General features: G+C 54.8%; 1 protein-coding gene across 1 annotated transcript in view; it reads left to right on the top strand.

Annotated features, from left to right (window-relative positions):
- The first annotated feature begins 246 nt into the window (after positions 1-246).
- Positions 247-17,661, top strand: part of TMPRSS5 (transmembrane serine protease 5) — a 69,941-nt gene continuing 52,526 nt past the window's right edge. Inside the window, exons 1-11 of the mRNA XM_047878709.1 lie at positions 247-358; positions 687-785; positions 1,279-1,401; positions 1,765-1,900; positions 2,252-2,365; positions 3,081-3,124; positions 3,827-3,989; positions 5,169-5,347; positions 7,114-7,212; positions 7,651-7,793; positions 8,068-8,220. Of these exons, the coding sequence (XP_047734665.1) occupies positions 262-358; positions 687-785; positions 1,279-1,401; positions 1,765-1,900; positions 2,252-2,365; positions 3,081-3,124; positions 3,827-3,989; positions 5,169-5,347; positions 7,114-7,212; positions 7,651-7,793; positions 8,068-8,220 (1,350 nt within the window). The 5' untranslated portion in view covers positions 247-261. The remainder of the gene's footprint in view (positions 359-686; positions 786-1,278; positions 1,402-1,764; positions 1,901-2,251; positions 2,366-3,080; positions 3,125-3,826; positions 3,990-5,168; positions 5,348-7,113; positions 7,213-7,650; positions 7,794-8,067; positions 8,221-17,661) is intronic.

The following is a 17,661-nucleotide window of genomic DNA, read 5'->3' as shown; positions in this document are numbered from 1 at the left end:
TACCCGCTCTGATGCTTACTGACCTTGTAAGAATAAGGTGGATGAGGTTAGGGGATCCAGGGGAGCGGAGAAGGCCTGGAGGGGCATGGGCATCGGTGGGAAGACAGAGAGAGTGTCTAAGATGAAGAAGAGGCAGTGAGTGCACAGCTGAGGTTAGAGAGTGGGGGCTCGTAGTGGGCTGTGCCTTCTCACCGTGGTGTGAGGATCCTGAGTGACCGACAGTTATTTTCCCAGAGCCTGATGCCGGATGGCCAAGCCCACATGGAGCCTCAGTATGCAGAGGAGGGTCCAGGACCTGGGATCTTCAGAGCAGAGCCAGGAGACCCACTGAGGAGGCCTGAGGCCCAGCAGCAGCCCAGTAGGCGAGATTGGGCTATAGGGGAATGATAGGGTGGAGACAGTGAGTGGATAAGCTGTCCACATTCCCCAGACCCTTCATGGGCCAGTCCCAAATTACCGATGGCGAGAGGCAGCCTCACTGCTCCTCCCAGAACCGCTTTGGCCGTTGCCCAGTTTGGGGACTGAGTGGGCTCTGTGGTGATGGGGCAGGGGGAGGTGGGCAGGGACAGTGGGAGCAAACTCCCGCCACAGCCCAGTGGCTGCCGTGCCCCATGGAGGTGCCTCAGGGCAGAGTGAGGCTGGCAGGCAGGAGCGGGGCACCCAGACTCCTCTGCCCTCTCCCACAGCCTCTCTGGCGGGGCGCTGGTGCTCAAGGAGGCGCGGCTGCGTGGGGCTGGGCGCCCTGGCGCTGCTGGCTGGTGCGAGCGTCGGCTCATGGCTTCTCGGTCAGTGCTGGGGCCCTTCGGTGCTCTGGGGAGGGCTGGAGAACAGGATCTGGGGGATCCTTGTTGCAAGACACAAGCGGGTGTAAAGGGCAGTCGGGAAGAGCGTCTTTCTGATCTACCCCGAGCTGACAGCAGGGGAGAAGGGATGGATTTGCAGCTGGAGGGATTTAGGTTCCGCGTAAAGAATGTTTTAGTCCTACAGTGAGAAGTGTAAGGTACTTGAATGGATGACCCGGGGAGGCCCAGGGCAGACGTTTTCTAGAAATCATTCCCACTCAGAGAGAGACGGAGACAGGCACAGACAGAGTGTGCTCTCCTCGGGGTGTTAGTTGGGGGACCCGCCTAAGGCTGGGTGGTGCGTGAGTCCCCAGGCAGCTGCTTTTGTCTCCCTCTGTTGCAGGGGTCTTGTTCTGCCCCTTGGCCCTCTTCTTGGGAATCCCTCCCTTCTCCTAGCCTCTTCTCTGTGACCTCTCCCTGTCCTTGTCCTCTGAAGTGCTGTATCTGTGGCCAGCCGCCTCTCAGCCATCTCCCGGGAACTTGCAGGATGAGGAGATGCCTCTGAGCTGCTCAGAGGCCAGTGGTGAGGAAGCCCTGCTCCCTTCGCTTTCCAGAACAGGTGGGCCACACCCCCAAGGCAGCAAGACTGCCCTCCTCCCAGCCCTGAGCCCCGTCAGAGCTCTGGGCTCCCCACTTCTGGCCAGGGGCAAAGAGGACCAAAATGGAAGGCCATGAATCCACTGCCTGCATCCGGGTCTCCTCCTCTGGTGGGAAGGGAGTGACATGGTCCAGCCTCAAAAAGTGGATCTCTGGTTCGGAGCACCCAGCACAGCCTGGGGACTGTTTTGATCTCCAGCTGAGGCACGGACAGGGGTCATTAAGGCCTCTTTGGGTCCCCGCACGACCAGGTCCAGCTCCCCCTGGCCACTCTGCCCCTCTACCCCTCAGCAGGTAGGATGTGACTTTTATGCTGTGCCTTCAGTATCTTTCAGAATCAATCCTGAGGGCTTCTTGCTGGCAGTACAGGTGAGGGCTCGGCCAGACTGGCTCCTGGTCTGCCACGAGAGCTGGAGCTCTGCCCTGGGGCTGCGGATCTGCCAGAGCCTGGGACATCTCAGGTAACGGGGGCCAGGCTAGGGGCCCAGGGTGGGTGGCAGCCTGGTGGTAGGAAAGGGGGAGTTGGAGACCTCTATCTGCCCGTCCCCATCAAAGTGCTCAGGAACTGGCAAGAGGTCACTTTGGCCATCTCCTGGCCTCTGGACACGATGGTACCCCAGCCTGTTTCTCTCCTTTGAGCAATACTGCTTTTTAACAAATATAAATCCCAGAAGTCATTGTCAAAGTCTTGCTCAGTGAGGGTACTGTTGGGTGGATTGTATATCACATATATCCCGGTCATGATTAACTGCCATCTCCTGTGCTACAGTGTAAACCGATTTCCTCCCGTTCTGTTCCCCTCTTCTGCCAAGACTCACTCACTACAAGGGAGTGAACCTGTCTGACATCCAGCTCAACAGCTCCCAGGGGTTTGCTCAGCTCTCTCCAGGACTGGGAGGCTTCCTGGAGGAGGTGTGGCAGCCCAGGTAGGGCTTCTGAGGAGATTGAGTGGGGTCCCTTACTTCCTGGTGAACAGTCCGGCAGAAATCTTCCTGTCATGGGAGGCTGGTAGCAAAGACATTGGCCGTGTGATATAGGACACAGAGGAACATTTCCCAGTCTGAAATCGCAAACTCCGTTCCCATGAGTGGGGATTCACTCTGCCAGGAGAGCCGGGATGCTGTGGGTTTGAGACACTAGAACGGTCGAGGCATTAGGCTGCTGGGGCCAGTAAGAGCAGGTGAGAGAAGAGGGCTTTGGTCCAGCAGGAATGGAGGTTTGCTAAGAAGGAGGAGGGGGAGAGGAGAGCAAAGGGCGGGAGATAGAGAAGAGAGAGTAAGCCCAGGAGGGGCATGGGACAAAGCTTCCTGTTCTTCCTTCAGTCCCTTATCCGTTCATCCACCGAAAACACGTCCATTTGGGGGCTCTTAGTGGGCACAGTTGGACTTTCTTGTCTGTAACTTGGGGCCCTGTCTAGGACAACCCTCAAGGGCCACGACCTCCGCTGGTACCCTGGGGTGGGGCAATGGGCCAGGGTAGCAGTGCTGTCCTGGGGGCCTGTGAATGAGGAGGGGCCTGGAGCTTGGGGCGGGGGTGGGAAACAGAGGGGGGCTGCACCGGAGGCCTCCTCTGTCTCCACCTGGCCTCCATGCCCTCGGGTGGGCCCCTGTCCAGCTTCTTGCTGCCATCTCCATTTTGCAGGGACAGCTGCGCTTCTGGTCAAATCGTTTCCCTCAGATGCTCTGGTGAGTCATGTGTCCAGTCCAGGAAGGCGGCAGTGGGAGGAAAGGGTCTCCCCACTGTCCTGAGTGTGGAGAGCCACACAGAGTGGGTGTGGGATGGGGTTCCTTGCCCACCTTCCCCTCTGCCTGCCGGTCACCTTCTTGCAGACACAGTTCCATCTCAACAGAGCCCCGTCCACTCCTCTGTCGTGTCCCCCACCAGCCACCGATCTGGTTGGATGATCTTGCTTCTCTTCCTAGCACTATCTGTCTTGACTTCTGAGGCTCCTTCCCGCTTTCCTCTGGAGAGCCCCCAGGGGGATTACTATAGGCCGTTAACCGGTTAGCAACTTTAGGAGACTAAGGCAGGTGGTAAACCAGGGGCTGCATGGGAGACAGTCTGCAGAGCTCCTTGCGTGTGACCCCAGTCATCCGTCTGTGTCTTCACCTCTCCTGTTGCATGCATCCCTCTACACACCAGCATTCTGACCCCTCCTGTGGGACAGGCATTTGGTTAGGGGTCGGGGCTCTGCACACAACACAGGCCTGGGTGTGGGCCTCCCTGAGCTCGCAGACTGATTTCTGCCTTCTCATATCCCCAATTCAGGGTCGGGAGAAATAAATCAGAGCCGTCCACACTGGACTGTGCTCCCCGAGAGTTAGGACCAATCTATCACCCACCTCTCTTCCCTAGTCACCATCTCACTCATGCTTTCCTGTTTGCAGAGTGTGGGACGAGGCCCCTGGCTTCCCGGATAGTTGGCGGGCAGGCCGTGGCTCCCGGGCGCTGGCCCTGGCAGGCCAGTGTGGCCCTGGGCTCCCGGCACACGTGTGGGGGCTCTGTGCTGGCCCCACGCTGGGTGATGACGGCCGCACACTGCATGCACAGGCAAGTCTTGGGGGCTGCTGGGGAGGACACGGCCTCAGTTGCCTTTTCCGTTTGGCCGTTGGTATGTCCATGTCAAGGGCGCCTGGGTGGCCCAGGTCATGATCTCATGGTTCTTGGGTTCGAGCCTCTCGTCGGGCTCTGTGCTGACAGCTCGGAGCCCGGAGCCTGCTTCGGATTCTGTGTCTCCCTCTCTCTCTGCCCCTCCTCACTCGCACTCTGTCTTTCTCTCTCTCAAAAATAAATACAAACATAAAAATTAAAAAAAAAAGTCCACGTCGAACAGTCTGCCTCCCCATGTGCGTCCTCAGGGGCACGGATTGCGAAGTGCTCTCCCCGTTCAGTGCCAAGAACAATTTGCATGAGTAGCAGCAGTAAGACAAAGACTGGTCCTCTGTGCTGGCTCAGTTTTGAAGTTTTCAAAATACTTTTGTATTCACAGCGCTCTGCGCTTCTTAATGTTTATCACAAGTGTCATTAAATCACCTTCCGGGTAATTATTTGTTTAATGTCTCTCCTCCCCTTTAGACTGGAAGCTCCCCAGGAACGGGGACTCTCAGTCTTGTTTACCCCTGGGTCCCTTTCTTGATTTGTCCACGGCCATGTCCCCATGGCCTAGAACAGTCTTGAAATACAATAGGTGCTTAATAAATACTGGTTGGAGCAAGGAAGGGATGAATGACGAGCAAATGAGCTCTTTGGACCTCTTCTTTTGGCGGCGGGCAGGGCAGTAGCACACTTCTCACTTCACAATGAGGAAACTGAGGCTGGGAGAGGTGAGGTGTCTTCCCCATGGTCACAGGTATTAAGTGGAGAGGCAGGACTCCCAGAACTTTTTCTGACTCAGAGTTAGGAGGTCACACAAGCCCCTTTGATGTTCGTTACAAAATGTGGAGGGGGCTCATTCAGGACAGAGGGGCTGGGGGGTTGCAGATGATCCCCAGTGTCTCATGTCTCTGGCCGTTCTGCAGCATTTATTAAGCACCTACTGTGTGCCCAGTATCTTGCCAGCTGCTGCAATGATACTAAGAGGCCTGGCCCCTGGGTCCTGCGAGTGGCCAGCCTGGTGATGGGGGCTTCCATTAATGGTTTCTCTGGCCAGCTTCCTCCATCCGCCGGCATGCTTATGTCAGCCTCTTCTGCCCCTCCCTTCCCTGGGCTCAGCACGGCTCCTGTGTGTAGTTTTAGGCTGTCCCGGCTGTCCAGCTGGCGGGTGTACACGGGGCTGGTGAGCCACAGTGCCGTCAGGCCGCACCAGGGGGCTGTGGTGGAGAGGATCATCCCTCACCCCCTCTACAGCACCCAGAATCACGACTACGACGTCGCCCTCCTCCAGCTCCGGACACCGCTCAACTTCTCAGGTGAGGCACCGGCCAGGAACGAACAGGCTGCGGGCCGTGGAGGGAGCGGGGCAGGCCCTGGGACGCCTGAGAGGTGAGCTCCCTTCTGAGTTCCCTCCCAGCGCTGTAAACCTTAACACACTCAGTTCATCGGATGAGCTCTGCCATCTCCTGGACCTCAGCTTCACCCAGGCTTGCGCAGGCTCTTTTGGGGACAAAGGTTCTGGCCCTTTTCGCAGCTGGACTGCAAGCAGGTCTTGCCTCCAAGTCCCCAGCGGAGCTCCTGGCTGCTCTATCTACCAACAGACCGCCCCTCCCCCGTCCCCATGCCATGGTGTGACATGCTACACGGTTTTCCAGATGTCTTTCCTTCAACTCTCATAACAACCCTGACAGGTAGATGAGACAGGTATATACAGACAAGGACAGTGACACTTAGTGAGGAGAGGGATGCTCTGCAAGGTCACACGGCACATGGTTCCCGAGCCTGGTGTCTGGGCTCCAGGGCTGCTTCTCCACAGCACCTGCCCTCGAAGAGCAAGCCCCCCCAGCATGCACGTGCATGTGCGTGCTCACCAGCACACACACACACACATGCACACACACACACACACACACAGAAACATGCACACGCACTCACCCAGTGGTCACGCAAGTACCCACGTGCATGCTCTCACACACACGTACACACTCACATACACTCAGCACTCCTCTCTCCCACCTCCACCCATGGCCTTGGGTTTCCCAAATCCCAGTGTTGCTACATACCCTTGGGCCTACGTGACTCTGAACTTTTGCTCAACAGTTCATATTTCTACATTGACTTAAGTACATGTATTTTTCCTAATGTTTATTTTTGAGAGAGAGGGGGAGAGAGAGACAGAGCGTGAGCAGGGGAGGGGCAGAGAGAGAGGGAGACACAGAATCCGAAGCAGGCTCTGGGCTCTGAGCTGTCCGCACAGAGCCCGACGCGGGGCTCGAACCCACAAGCAGCGAGATCATGACCTGAGCCAAAGTCAGATGCTTAACCGACTGAGCCACCCAGGCGCCCCTAAATTGACTTAAGTACCTTTAAAAGGCGAACTTCAAGCTACTGCCTAACTGGAGAGTCCACATTACTTGTAGCAAATAGGTAACAACCATGAAAACACAGAGCGAAAACGAGCCAGGGTTCAAGTCCTCTGCAGAATTTGGTGTCTGGGCCTGCTGTCTCCGTATTTAGGGGGAAGTTGACAGGCACTGGGAGAGCCACACAGGGGCACCCCATGGAATCTTTCTCCATGATGTAGTTCGAGGGACTGAAGGAGAACCCAGAAGAAAACCCTTCCTCCCCTCACGCATCAGCGATTATTTAATGGCATGTCTACGTGCCACCTGACGACAAGTGTGGGCCCCCATAGGACTTGCCACACTTTTGGAAACAATTCCGCAAGAGGGATCCAACACCCCAAGTGAAGTCCCAAAGGAGTACAGTGCTCAGAAGGAATTCTTGTTCTCCCTCAGTCCCCGGGTTGGGGGTGTGCACTGCCCAGCCTAGAAGGCACCCTGCACACTGCAGTTTATACATTGTCCTCTGGGCGAATGGTGGCCCCCCCTGCAATGTGGTACGGTGCACGACCTGCACAACCTTACAGGAGACCTGGTTGGTGGAGGCCGGGAACCAGGGTTGTTTGAGAAGGGGGTGAGGAGGAACTGCCAGGCCTGGTTCTTCCCCGAGGCTGAGGGTGAGGTGGTGGGGAAGGGAAGCTGAGCCTGAGTGGAGCCCAGAACCACCTGCTTCTCTACAGACACCGTGGGTGCTGTGTGCCTGCCAGCTGAGAAGCAAGATTTCCCAAGGGGCTCACAGTGCTGGGTGTCTGGCTGGGGCCACACCGATCCCAGCCACAGTGAGTCAGCTCCCAGGGCCCCGGGTACAAAAGGGGTGGGGGAGTGGGGGAGCATCCTCCCCCAAGGTGACGCACCTCTACCTCCCATGTCCACCTCCCCCCCTGGGCCAAATGGTAGTGCCAACCCCCTTTTTCTCTGGTGTCATCGTTGGCCTCAGTCTCCCCTGCCTGGGTCTTCCTGGGAGAACACCCCTGAGTTTCCCCTGAAGCCAGGCCTTTTATACCCCTGCCCTTTTTCTGGCCTTCTTCACTCTTAAGTCTGACAGACCCCTGCCTCCTTCCCGGGGTCCACAGCTCCCACCCTGGGCTCTGCTCTTTGGGTCTCGTGTCTCTGGGGCCTCTAACCACCTTCCCTCCAGCTGCTGTGTCTTCCTGGCCTTGCTTTGTGCCCCACGGCCCGGCTCTGTATCCCTCCATCTCCATGTCTGCCTCCTGCAGCCCACAACTCAGACACGCTGCAGGACACGGTGGTGCCCCTGCTGGGCACCCGGCTCTGCAACAGCTCCTGCATGTACAGCGGGGCCCTTACCCCCCGCATGCTGTGTGCCGGCTACGTGGACGGGAGGGCCGACGCGTGCCAGGTGCAGCAGTGAGCGGGACCGTGGTCGGGGGCCGGGATGAGGGGTTTCCTGCTGGGGCTTGGCCCCTAGTCTGAGCAGCCTCTCTAGGAGGATGGGTGTCTAGGCGAGTTGAGTAGTGCAGCTAAGGATTAATGGAGGGACGAGGCGAGCGGAGATCCATGCTGGAAGCAGAAGGGGCCTAGCGTAGAGGGTGTGCTTTGGGGAGTTCTGGTGCGCCTCCACCAGGAAGGACTAACTGCCCGCTTCTCTGTGTCTCTACGTCTGGATCCCTCAGGGTGACAGCGGGGGCCCCCTGGTGTGCCTGGACGGGGGCACGTGGCACTTGGTGGGGGTGGTCAGCTGGGGCCGCGGCTGCGCGGAGCCCAATCACCCTGGCGTCTACGCCAAGGTTGCCGAGTTCCTGGACTGGATCCATGACACTGCGAGGGTGAGTGTGGGGGCAGGGGTGGGCGGGCAGCTTTATAAAGGACCCAACCCTTGGGTGATGCTCAGCTCTTAGGTCTGGGCGCTGCTTGGGGCTGGAGAATGGTCCCTAGATGGGGAGGAGGAAGTGATGCTTATAGCACCGAATGCATTGGATTTCTGTCAATTTAAGTATTAGCTAGGGAAGAGTGGACCTGAGTTTGTAGCCCAGATCTGCCATTTACTGGGTGAGCTTCGGCCCGTCCCTAACCTTGGCAAGCCCCAGTTTCTTGGTAGTAGCTCACGGCTACCTCGAATGCTCCTGCGGCGATGTAGTGAGGTAAGATTACCACGAGACAGCCGCGCCGCCCTAGGCTTGTGGTGGGTGGTCCTCAGGTTGTTCGGGGGCGTATTTCCGACCATCATTCGTTCCTGCTTTCTAAGGCAGTTGTGAGTGCCTGCACTCCCTGCACTTTGGAGAGAGCTCGGCATTTTGCAGTGTGGGTTCAGCAGGGGATTAATTCTTGTGTGACATCAGGCAAGCCACTTGGCTTCATCTGTTCAGTGGGAGGGCCCAGGAGGATAATGTGCATGAAGACAGGTCCTCTGTGTAAAGTACTTAACAGATGCAGGGCGTGATGATGAGAAGCATCTCTCCCCAGGGTTGGGCACAGGGGCAGGTGGCCGGTAGTACATTTTAGAGTTTCAGGGGACACATAAACCCCTGTTCTCATTCAAGCCTTACAGAAAACCTAGAGAAATAGTTTTAGCTGCATTTGATAGAAGTGGAAACCAAGGTTCTGAACGGTGGTTTCCTCAAATGGAAATTTCTCGGCTGGTAGGTATTGGGGCCATCATGGGTCTGGCTCCTTCCTCCGTCAGCCCAGGCCCCCCTCTCCCAGCCCTGTTCCTCCTCCACCGCACCACACGCAGCCTCACACTTCTTCCTGGGTCTCTGGCAGGCCCGCCAGATGGAGGAGGAGCTGCAGACCCAGGTGCAGAAGGCACGGACCTCCGTTCGCACAAGATAGTCATCGCCCGCAGGCCAGCCTCCGGGTCCGGGCCTCTCCTCTAGGGCCCTGGTTTTGAGTCCCTCTTTCTCACCAGGGAGCCTCAGTAACAGGAGAGCCGATGGGGCTGGGCTGGAAAAGTGGGGGGAGGGGCGGGGGAGGAAGATGCTGCTGGCGGCAGCTGGGTACCCGCCCTCCCCCCTCTGCCCTTCCCTGCATGCATCTTTTGGGAGGATGCTCGGGGATGCCCTGGGACCGCTTTCTCCATGTCTCTCAGGCAAGGAAAGTGCCTCCTTAGAGGAGCCCCTGGCCCCGAGGCTTCTGGGCAGATGGGGTCAAGGCTGGGCAAGCCCATGCAGTCAGGGTCCTCCCCACTCTGCGTGTTCTCAAGTGGCTGTGGCTGACCCGACCGGGCAGGGTCGGGGACATGTAAGAATGCTCTGGTTGGCCTTCAGTTAGGACTTTGCTTTTATAACGACAGTTCTGTGAACTGGTTCAAGGACTGCTGTCTTGGAGTGAAGTGATACAGGGTCTCAGTCCCTCATTTTCTCTTGCTCTCTGTGTCTCTCTTTCTCTCGTACGCACTCTCTCTCTATCTGTGTCTCTGTCTCTGTCGGTCTCTCTTTCACACACACACTCTTTGTCTCTGTCTCTCTTTCTCTCTCTCACACACACATACACGCTAAAAGGATAGAATTACAGTTTTCCTCCCATACATGTTTCTTAAATCTCCGGATCTGACTCCTGCTCCTCTCTCTAGAATCTGGGCATTCATTCACTTATTCAATTCTTTACATTTCTTGAATCTACATGTCATAACCTGCAGCAAAGAGCCCCCGCCGTCCAGATGGGCTGATGCACAGGTTTGAGGACCTTCCCCCCACCCCAAGTCAGTGCTGTCTTGGGAGACCTCTGTCTCCTTGGCTCCTGTTCCAGCACTGGGCCTTCTGTCTCGGGGAGATTTCTTTCTGAGTTTATGCCCAGTTAGCATTTTCCTGGTTAACCTTCTCCCCGACTCTCTTCTCTCTAGCAATTAAAATGCACTTGGCATCTTGTTTCTAAAAAGTGCAATGAATTTTTGATGGTGCTTACCCAAGGAAATGCAATTAGCGTTTAGCAATAACAACTTTTTCATGAATTTATCAGCACTTTTTTGGAGGGGTAGTACAAATGAATATTCATTCCTGGAGGGTCTGCTCACTTTTGGCTAAGTGCACTAAAAAATAAGGACCTCGATTTACTGTCGCTGTATTACCTGGGAGGGGTTGCTGGGAGTTGGCTCTCACATTGGAGAAGTGGTGGGGGAGAGACTCTGGCAGGTGACAGCCTCATCCCTCCCCCCCCCCCCCCCCCAGCTCTTAGATCTCCAGCCTCTTCCCTGAGCTCGAACATTTACCACCTGACTCTGGTGAGTCCCCATCTCAAGAGGCAGGTTCAGGGCAGCTGATCCCCCTGGGCAAGAAAGAGTTACCTGCAAATCCATCAACTATAATCTTTTCAGTGTTTCTCATGTCCCTGTGAGTGTTTGCTTATTTAAAGGGAGGTTTTCCTTTATCGTAGTCATTGTAGCCGGTTAATAATCAGTAACATGGGGCTATTACAGTTTATCAACACAGCTCACGTGTACCTCATTGAGATCTCACACTAGCTATGCGGTGAAGATATTATTATTGTGCCCACTTTGTAGGCAAGAAAATTAGTTCAGAAAGATGAAGCATCTCCCCAAGACCAGCCACTAGTAAGCGCCAGTGAACCCTGGATCTTTTTATTCCACACCCACATCACCGTTTGGCACATGGATGAACGAGATGGTCCAGTGTTGCACAGCAGTGTAGATGTGAAAGGTTCTTTATCACCTAGTGGAGTCACCTGCCTACACAAATGCATCGCCATCCCTGCTTTTTATAGGTGAGGCAACCAAAACCTGGGAAGAAGTTAAGTGGCTCCTGCCAGAGACCCTTCTTAGGCAATATTCTGACAGATTTCCAGTTCTCCGTGAGATTGATGGCCTGACTTAAACGTTACAAATGAGTATCTTCCACAGGAGGACGATAAAGAGAACCCTAATTAGAGAATTTGCTAAAAGTGATTCCCTGTTTACCTACAGAAGATCCCAGGATCTTTCATCAAGCTACCAGTCAGATCTGCAGACTCAGAGGCTCCCACCTGCTCTTCCTTTGTTGGCTGGCACCCGCCAATCCAACTCTTAGGAAAATGAGGAGAAAGAGTGCCTGGGCTCTTTCTCCTGGGCCAGCTGCTGGAGTGCAGCGGTGGGGATGGGGGCAAGGAAGGGTGGGAAAATTCAGGTCCAGAAGGATTTTAATGAGGACCAGCTGGGTGCCCAGCTGTGTTAAGCTCTGTAGGGAATTCAGAGGTTGAGAAACTGACTGCCTTATTGGAGCGAGGAGACTTATTTGTAATAAATTATTAGTGGCCAGCCAGGCACAAAGCTGCGTGGTGAGGCAATAATTGCGAAGGGAGCTCTAGGGGACTATCGTGGAATAAGTCAGGGCATTTCTGTGCAGGAAACTTGTCTGTCCCTTCCAAGGATTCAGCATCCCACCTGCCTGGGCAGAGCTTGTGAGCCCCAGGAGACTTTGTAAGCAGGTTGCTCCTGGCTGCCATGCCCAGGGTGGAAACGTTCTCCTTTTCTGTGCTTTTGGGGTCTGGAAGGTATAGTGGGATGCAGGCTCTCTCTACTTGTTAGAACTTCCGTGGGGTCCTGCTTTTCCTAGATGGGCTGCTGTGAATGAGGGGGCAGGCCTGCCATTCCTGAGGAACATTTCTCAAGCTCTTTCCTACATTTTATTTTTGGAAGTGCTGGGCTCACCCACAGTAGGACAAAACTGGAAATGCTATAAATGCTAAAAGCTGGTACAGCAGCTGTCAGGGGATGGTTTTCCCCAGTCTCTCTATTGCCTTCTGTGCTCTGCCCTCTCCTGGCCATGCACTTAGGACCCTCCAGGCTAGTGAAGAGAGAACCCAGCTACACTATTCAGCGTCTCTCAGCATATCTGGTCCGGATCCCCCCACCCCTCTACTCAGACACATCAGAATGCACTCTTGGGGTACACTTCACCCTTGGGGCTCTGCCTCCTGCTGACCCATTGGAGCCCAGGGTTGCTCACAGCTGTTTAAACTGTCTTGAATACCATTGCCTCTAGAAGAGTTCCTAGCAGCAGGCCTGGAGTAGCTTCCTACTCCTGAGGACGAGGCTGATCTTTCTTACACATTCCATTACCTGGACAGGAAGACGCGGGGCAGGCGGGCACACTTCTCGTGCGCTGGAGGCCCCGGGTCAGAGCAGCCCAGGGGAAGCCACTGGAGGGTTTGTACCTGGGGTTGGTGCTGGAGCAGACCAAGCTGGGGACTCAGACGAAACAGAACGAGGAGTCCTGGCTCCAGAAGGCGCCGGTCTCGCCCTTGTGTGCCTCTCCCAGAGCGGGGTGAGGGCTGCAGGAAGGCAGCGGGGCTCACAGGGCCGGGCTCATCTCCTGAGCCTCCTCCCTCCCCAGGAATCTTTGGCTGTGGCCTCTGAGGGTGTAGAGTCCCAATCTAGGTCTCCAACCACTTGGGAGTTTGCTTTCCTGAGCTAACGACTCAGCCTCCCTCAAACTTGGGCTCTCACCTGTCAAATAGGGAGTCTGGGCCAGGTGGTCTCCATGGGATCTGCCTTGTCAGCTTTCACGCAAACCTCTGTCACCCCCGGAGACATCTGCCCCACACCCTGTAGTTGGGACACAATGGACAGCTGCCTGTTCCCTGGGACTGATCTAAAGGACCACGACTGTTCGGGCTCCTCAGGCCCATAAGAGGAAGGCACTCACAGCTGCTCTCCCTTGAGGCTCGCCCTCTGGGTCCTGGGGGAAAGGGGAGAGATAGCACCAGGCAATTTGAAAAGCCATCTTTCCCCATGTCCATCTGTCCGGCGTTTGTATAGGGGTGAAGGGTTCCAGGACAGGCTGAGCCCGGTGACTGGCACTGTTTCAGCTGCTCCTCAGCTCCTTCCCGACACCCTGGGCTCTGTGTGGGGCCTCATGGGCTGCAGACTCCTAAAAACACTGAGGGAATTTCCTCCTTCCTTACCTCAAAGACCCACGGACACTTTCCTTTCGCCCATTTTCTCTTGACAGCTCCTGAGCTGGCCACAGGACCCCCTCTGCTCCCCAGTCTCTCCCCGTGCATGCGGACGAGTAGTGAGGAAAAGTTTTGGCTACCAGAACCATTAACAGGCAGCTTTGGTTCAAGCTGTCCCCGTTCCTGGCCATGTTACCAGCCTCACAGAGGGAGAATCCTTTCCCATGGCCCTTCAGTCAGGGTGACCCTATCTTCCCAATTTGCCTAGGATTGACCTGGTTTTAACACTGAAACTACCATCTGGGCAAACCAATGGGTCACGCTAAGTCTGCTGCCTCCCTTCTGTATAAAAGGCATCTCTGTAAACTCTAGTGCCCCTCGGCCTCCTCCAGTCCAATCGGGCTTAAAAGAAAGCTTCCCTGGTGACCCAGAGTTGGAGGAAGAGAAGGTTCCCGGGAATTCTCGAGGTCTGGATGGTTTTGTCAAGGCTGCAACGTTAGCAGATAGTGCCTTGGCCCTGAGGCCCTCGGAGCAAGTCTCCCACAGACCTGGCTGTCCATCCTTCCCTACGGTGGTCCCTCAGATGGCAGCCAGGACAGCTGTCACTTCACCTAATGTTCTGGGCACATAGCCTGATCCTTCCAGGCCCAGAAGCCCTCCTGCAATTTGGGGGAGGCTAGGAAGGTGATGTACATGTAGCACTGCTCCCGGAAGCCATGAACATCGCTTTCCCACTTTGCCCAGGTCTCACTCATGTCTGGTCCCCAGATCCTGGTCTGGGGCTTGGCATGAGGTGCTCACTGAGCCCCCTTGGGAGGAGGATAAGTGGGGGCTATCGCCCTCCTGGGAGGCGGGTGGGTCTCTTCTCCAGCCTCTGCCCTCCGGAGGGGAGCAGAGAAGAGCAAAGAAGAGACTGCCAGACTGCTGGAGCCCACAGGGATTTTGTGGGGTTTATTTTGCCTCGGCACTGTCTGCAGAGGTGAGGGCATGAATAAAAGAGCAAGGGAAGATTTACTGTTCCCACACTTGGCGGTGGCCCTGTATTTGCACAGCGGATCCTGTCTGGGAGGGGCTGGAGCAGGTGGAGGCCAGGCTGGGACTCAGGGAGAAAGCCAGACTCCAGGCAGTCTTTTTGAAGGGACCCTGGGGCGGAGCGGAAGGTGAGGCTGTGAGGAGGCTACTTAGGCCATCTCTGTGACCCCCCAGGGGCCAGAGCGTCCCCTCCACTCTTCTGCTCTGTCCCTTACATGAACCAGTAGCCAACAGCTTGGGTCCAAGAACCTCTTAAACCCTGGGGCATGTGGTGGGCCTGGTAGGGTGCACTGCCAATGAGGACCCCAAAAGAAAGGGCCCCAGGCTGCGCTCATTTGTATTCATGGCCCTGGTAATGGGCACAATCAAGAAGTGACATTAGTCGTGGCCTAGCCTGGCCTGGGGCTGGGACCTGGAACCTTTCAGCTGAGAGTGACCTTGGACGGGGTCCGGTGTCACCTCTGCATGCACGTCCAAGACAGTACAGCATCGTAGTGTCCTGGGACCAACAAAAGACGGACCACTTTTTGTACACTCAATCCTAATGGGTCAAAGCTGGTGGTGGGAGGTAGCAGAAAAGAGGAGAGTCTGAGGGACTGGTAGCGGCTTCTGGGAAGTGATAGGATCCATACTGTGTGTGTGTCTATGTATCTTTGTGTCTGCCTGTGTATGTGTATCTTTGTGTGTCTGTGTCTGCATATGTCTGTGTGTGTGTGTGTGTGTGTGTGTGTGTGTGTGTGTGTGGTCTCTGTGTGTTTTTGGGCGCATGTCTGTATGTATACTGGTATGTATATTCTATGAAACTTGAAGGTCTGGAGGGAAGAGGAGACATAAAGGGAGTCTGGGATAAGGCTCTACAGAATTTCTCCCCTAACCTTGAAGAGGCAGATCGAACTCTGGCCAGTTTCCATGTACAGGGCTCCCCCCACCTTTAGCTTCTCCCTCCCCATGACACACACACACACACACACACACACACACACACACACACACCACCTCAACACTTTACCCTGGCAGATGTGATCATAAATAACTAGGAAGAATCACAGTGGTCACATATAAGAAACACAGACCTCTGGTACTAGCTTGTTTGTATATATGCGCATGTGCACGTGTGCATATGTGTGTGTGTGCACGTATGTGTGGTCATGTCCCCATGGGAGCTTCTGAATCTTAAGTCAGCCTCTCAAGACTGCTTCCCCCAGGTCCACTTGAACATTTGTGGGGCTTGGGCAGGAGCATGGATGGAATATACCATATGTCTAAAGAGTTAAAAGTAACACATCAAACTAGCAGATCATTCAATTGAAAATGTCTTGCCATGACAAATATACCTCCTTAAAGATGTGGAATACCAGGTTCAAATTTAGAATTCTAGAATCCTTGGATTCTTTCCTGGGGCATGGCAGGATGGGGAGAACTGGCGTGTGGCTACCTTTTCTTCCCTCCTCCTGATCCCTGCCCTCCTGCACAGGGCCTCGTAGGCAGCCAGGAGGGCATTCCTCCTGCCTAGGGCTGTGCCCACCAGTGGGGTCTGCCCTCAGGGAAAGAGGCGAATGCAGCCTCGGGGCCACTTGAATTCCAGGGTCTAGAAGGGGGCACATGGGCTCTGGGTGGGCATGTGACCTCAGCCCTGCGAGCTTCTCCTTTGAGGGAGGGTACGATCAAAAAGGTCCAGAACAGCAGGGTCAGGCCTAGGGTGAGGTTAAGTGAGGCATGGCTCTCAGGATCTCACAGGGTGGGCTGGCTCCTGCCTCATCCTGGTCCTGGCCCTATTGGACAGGGTCTTATTAAGTAAGAAGCCCAGAACGAGGCTGGCTTCTCTTTCTGGTCTCTGTGGGGGCTGATATTTACTGCAACCCATCATGTGAGACAGAGGTGAGATGACAAAAGTAGACCCCCACCTACTCTTCCAGATGCTATAAAGTGCCCCTGGCTACATTTCAGGGGGCTCCACTTTACATCAGCCACCCTCCCCCCCTCTCCCCTCATGGCAGTCCCCAGACTCATGCTCAGTGGAAAAATAGAGTGATTCATGATTCCCACTCACTGGCCCTCAGAAATTAACTGAGATAAACACAGGGACAAAACTCTAGTGAACAAATGAACTATATTCCAGAACTCTCTCACAGACAGAATTCGCTAAAACAGAGGCAAGCCAAAGCTAATTAGAAAAATGGATGTTTAGGGTCAGGGGAGGTCTGTGGGAGAGGAGCCAGGATACAATCTGTATGCATTTTGGAGAAATCTGGATTGAACTTGTTATGGACAGAATTATGTCTTCCCCAAATGCATGTGTCGAAACCCCAGCCCCCAATGTGACTGTATCTGGAGATAGGACCTTTGGGAGGTAATTAAGGTTGAATGAGGTCTTCACTGGTGTCCTTATAAAAAAAGGAAGAGACACCAGCACTCTCTCTCTTTCCTCACAAGCTCAGAGAAGAGGCTATATAGGAGGACACAGTCAGAAGGTGGTCATCAGCAAGCCAAGAGGGGAATTCTCACGAGAACCTGACCATGATGGCACCTTGATCTTGGACTTCCAGGCTCCAGAACTGTGAGAAATAGATTTCTGTTCTTTAAACCATGCAGTCTGTAGTATTCTGTTAGGGCAGCCCACAGCAATTAATATAAAATTAAATCACTGTAGGGACGCCTGGGTGGCTCAGTCGGTTAAGCCTCTGACTCTTGATTTCGGCTCAGGTCACGATCTCATTGTGGGATCGAGCCCCAAGACGGGCTCTGCACTAGCAGTGTGGAGCCTGCTTGGGATTCTCTCTCCCTCCCTCTCTCTCTGCCCCTTCCCGTCCTTGCACACATGTGCGTGTGTGCTGTCCCTCACTCTCAAAATAAACAAACTTAAAAAAATAAAAGAGAATCACTGTAGAAGATGCTCGTAAAACAGGAGAATAAATAGAACAGGACGTCCAGGGTGTTGCAGCCTGATGCTGGAGCCCGTGGTTTGGGTTTCCATCACATGATGCATGGGAGGCATTTAGGGGAGGCCAGGTCCAGGACCCCTGGAGCTTGGGTTCCGAACTGGCCTTCATCCCTTGTGATTGAGCCCAGCTGTCTCTGGACTTTGCGAAGTTCCTATTTTCTCCTCTATGTAATGGGACTAATAACATATGTTGTACATAACTCACAGAGTAGATGGGGAGACCAAGTCAAATGAAATAACCAGAAGGCCTCGGAGATTGTATGGAGCTAGGCAAAAGTAACAGGTTATTGCTTCTAATCTGTATTGGTACATCTGCCACTTGTCACATTTATTGTCACCATTTATTGAATGTCTCCTTGCTATTGTGCCCCATCTTGAGCCTGGAATACCCAGAACTGAATAGAAG

The sequence above is a fragment of the Prionailurus viverrinus genome, chromosome D1 (genome assembly GCF_022837055.1).
Source record: "Prionailurus viverrinus isolate Anna chromosome D1, UM_Priviv_1.0, whole genome shotgun sequence".
NCBI lineage: Eukaryota > Metazoa > Chordata > Mammalia > Carnivora > Felidae > Prionailurus > Prionailurus viverrinus.
Note: the sequence above shows the minus strand (reverse complement) of the source record. Positions and strands in the feature narration are given on the sequence as shown.